The sequence below is a fragment of the Colobus angolensis genome, unplaced genomic scaffold (genome assembly GCF_000951035.1).
Source record: "Colobus angolensis palliatus isolate OR3802 unplaced genomic scaffold, Cang.pa_1.0 Scaffold194, whole genome shotgun sequence".
In the NCBI taxonomy this organism is placed as follows: Eukaryota; Metazoa; Chordata; class Mammalia; order Primates; family Cercopithecidae; genus Colobus; species Colobus angolensis.
The window spans coordinates 1,460,024-1,463,830 of record NW_012115088.1 but is presented as its reverse complement, the minus strand read 5'-3'; the positions used below and the strand labels follow the sequence as shown (position 1 = coordinate 1,463,830).

The window sequence follows — 3,807 nt, the reverse complement described above, 5'->3', positions numbered from 1 at the left end:
AATTCAAGTTTGTGAAGTTCTCTCCAATATTGCTCATTTATAAATGTAATTATCATGTCTCTGATGTCCTCATCCAAGATCCTTCTAAAAATGTTGACTGGGACAGAATATGTATAGAGCGTTTAGAAAGTATTGTTCAGCTCCACTTCTCTAGAAAAGCGAAGAGGCTTGTAATTAGGTACCTGTCTGTAGAAATGGGAGAAAAATTCAAGGTTTATGACTCTTCTAGCTAGGGGTCCATTTACTCTGCTGTTTCACAAACCACCCTTAGTATTTATTTCTACAATGTGAAAAAGTAGAATTATATTAAAATTAACTACTTCATTTTTGAATAAATAGCTGCATCACAGCTTCACTGTGTTGTGATGTAGCTGTACCATAGTTTAAACAGTCCCCTATTGAGAGACCATTTCTTTATTTGATATAGTATTAAAGTGTAATCTCAAAATAATTGTGAAGTAGAACCAGGAGTAAAATAATTCATTAAATAAATAAATAAATATATTGTTAAAACTGCAACATAAAATAAGACAGATGAAGAACTGGCAGAAAATGTCACGTATAAATCTGTAAGATTTAGATATATTTAGTTAATTTCCCCAACTGTATATTTATCTTCATAGAGCTGAAAAAATGCTAAAGATAAGCCAAGTAGAAGTCAACTCTTTGATAAATGTTTCAAAATGGAAAACAGAATTGCATTACATAATGCTATTTCCTGAACTAAAATTTAAAATACTCAGATCAAATTATACTGTTTGCTTTTTTTTTTTTTTGAGACAGAGTGTCACTCTTGTTGCCCAGGTGCAATGGCGCAACCATATCTCACTGCAACCTCTGTCTCCCAGGTACAAGCGATTCTCCTGTCTCAGCCTCCCAAGTAGCTCGGATTACAGGCATGTGCCACGACACCTGGCTCATTATTTTGTATTTAGTAGAGATGGGGTTTCATCATGTTAGTCAGGCTGGTTTTGAACTCCTGACCTCAGGTGATCCACCCCCTTTGGCCTCCCAAAGTACTGGGATAATAGGCATGCACCACCGCGCCCGGCTTTAAAAGTTCTATTTTCTCATAATGTTCTTTTCTCTATAGTAAAAATATGTTTTGTATTTGAACTCACATAGTCTCCGTTTACATATGAAAAAATATATATATTTTTTGAGACAGAGTCTTGTTCTGTCGCCAGGCTGGAGTGCAGTGGCGCAATCTTGGCCCACTGCAACCTTGGCTTCCCGGGTTCAAGTGATTCTCCTGCCTCAGCCTCATGAGTAGCTGCGCCACAACGCCAAGCTAATTTTTTTTGTATTTTTTTGGTAGAGACGGGGTTTCACCATGTTGGGCAGGCTGGGCTCAAACTCCTGACCTCAGGTGATCCGCCCACCTTGGCCTCCCAAAGTGCTGGGATTACAGGCGTGAGCCACTAGGCAAGGTTTTTTTTTTTTTTTTTTTTGAGAAGGGGTCTCACTCTGTCACCCAGGCTGGAGTAAAGTGGCACATCTAGGCACTCTGCAACTTCCGCTTCATGGGCTCAAGCAATCCTCCCACCTCAGCTTCCTGAGTAGCTGGGACTACAGGCACCTGTCACCAGGCCTAGCTAGTTTTTTGTATTTTGGGTAGAGACAGGATTTCACCATGTTGCCCAGGCTGCTCTGTTTTGTTTTGTTTTGTTTTGTTTTGTTTTAAATAGAGATGAGATCTCACTATGTTGCCCAGGCTGGTCTCGAATCCTTGAGCTCAAGTGATCCTCCCACCTCAGCCTCCCAAAGTGCTAGGATTACAGGTGTGACCCACTGCACCCAGCTCCAAGGCTGGTCTTGAACTGAGCTCAAGCCACCTGCCTGCCTCAGCCTCCTAAAGTGCTGGGATTATAGGCATGAGCCACTGTGCCTGGCCAACACCCACATTTTTTTTTTTTTTTTGAGATGGAGTCTCACTCTGTTGCCCAGGCTGGAGTGCAGTGGTGTGATCTCAGCTCACTGCAACCTCTGCCTCCCACGTTCAAGCAATTCTCCTGCCTTAGCCTCCCGAGTAGCTGGGACTACATGCGTGCACCACCATGCCTGGCTAATTTTCTGTATTTCAGTAGAGACAGGGTTTTACTGTGTTGCCCAGGCTGGTCTTGAACTCCTGACCTCAGGCAATCTGCCCTCTTGGCCTTCCAAAGTGCTGGGATTACAGGTGTAAGCCACCATGCCCAGCCAACAGCCACATTTTTAAAAACAAGGATTTGCATTTGAAATGAGTGTACTTTCCTCAGACATATCTCATATGTGGCATCCAATAAAAATTAGTTTAGTAAAAAAATTATTAGAGATTAAAATGATGTAACATGATATAAGAAAAGGAATTGTGAAGCCTTTAGTCCTTTTGGAACAAGGCCATTTACAAACCAACCAACTAGCAATCAAGCAGAGAAACAATTGAAATAGGTAAATTAGCAATTTTGAAATAGGTAAATTAGCAATTTAATTAAACACATCATTTGTAACTCAATGCTGATTCTAAAATCTTGAATTGAATACCTACAGATATTTTAATGCAGAGGCCGACAGTTTTGATCCACATATAGAGTCTGTTCTGATTCTGCGACTTGCTAGATAATAGCCATGAGTCATTCTTTCTGCTTCCAAGCTGAATTCTACATTCAAATTCTTTGCAAAAGCCAGTAGCTAAAAAGTGTGAAAAATCCAAGATAATCAAGCTTTATTATGGAATCAATATAACAGAAATCAAAAGTATACTGGCACTTTATTTTTACACGTTTGCATATTTTATTACATAAAAAAGAGTAAATGTCTGGGGCCATCCTGAAGTCACTGAACACTTTAAATATCACAGTGTTATACTTGTAAAGGATATTAAAGTTTACCCAGAATAATCTCCTCCCTCTCAGTGCAAAAATGTTCTGTGCAATATATTTGAATGACTGTACAATGTCTTTGCTCCCAGTGAAAGGCTCACCTCGCTCAGAAGATAATTTTCCTTTGAATAGCTTTAATCACCTGATTTTTCCTCATAGCTTTCTCTCATTGGCCTAGAGCTACTTGCCCTCCTTACTTCCCTTCCTTCCTTTTAAAGAACACTTTACATTTGGTATGAGAAGAAACATTATGTTAACTGCTTTGAAGGTGGGCTTTGGTGATTGAATAAGATTTGGGTAGAGAATAATTCTGCAACACAATGATTATCATTGTTTTTTCTGAGTTTTGAGCTTTTTTTTCTTTCAGAGTCAGTGATTCCTAGTTCCTAAAGTCCTTCTCTGTGACATAATTTCCAGATTTTTTACTATCCTAGTTATTTTCTGCTTTTTCAATTCAGATAACCACAGGAAAAATTAATTATAATAAGGTTGCTGTTTTTTTCTGACACTATCTACACCTGGAGAAAGGTTGCTATTAACTATAAAATTTATATTTTATTATTTTATTTATTTATTTATTTTGAGATGGAGTTTCACTCTCATTGCCCAAACTGGAGTGCAATGGCACGATCTCGGCTCACTGCAACCTCAGCCTCCTGGGTTCAAGCGATTCTCCTGTCTTGGCCTCCCAGATTGCTGGGATTACAGGCGTGAGCCATCGTGCCCAGCCTAAAATTTATATTTTAAATTTAACCTTTAGAAAAGCATAGAGATGGCTGGGCGTGGTGGCTCACACCTGTAATTTCAGCACTTTGGGAGGCCAAGGTGGGTGGATCACGAGGTCAGGATATCGAGACCATCCTGGCCAACATGGTGAAACCCCGTCTCTACTAAAAATACAAAAAAATTAGCCAGATGTGGTGGCGGGCGCCTGTAGTCCCAGCTA

General features: G+C 39.7%; 1 protein-coding gene across 1 annotated transcript in view; it reads right to left on the bottom strand.

Moving 5' to 3' along the window:
* Positions 1–3,807, bottom strand: part of MCMDC2 (minichromosome maintenance domain containing 2) — a 51,014-nt gene that overhangs the window by 18,360 nt on the left and 28,847 nt on the right. The window contains exon 13 of the mRNA XM_011940902.1: positions 2,528–2,670. Within this exon, the coding sequence (XP_011796292.1) occupies positions 2,528–2,670 (143 nt within the window). The remainder of the gene's footprint in view (positions 1–2,527; positions 2,671–3,807) is intronic.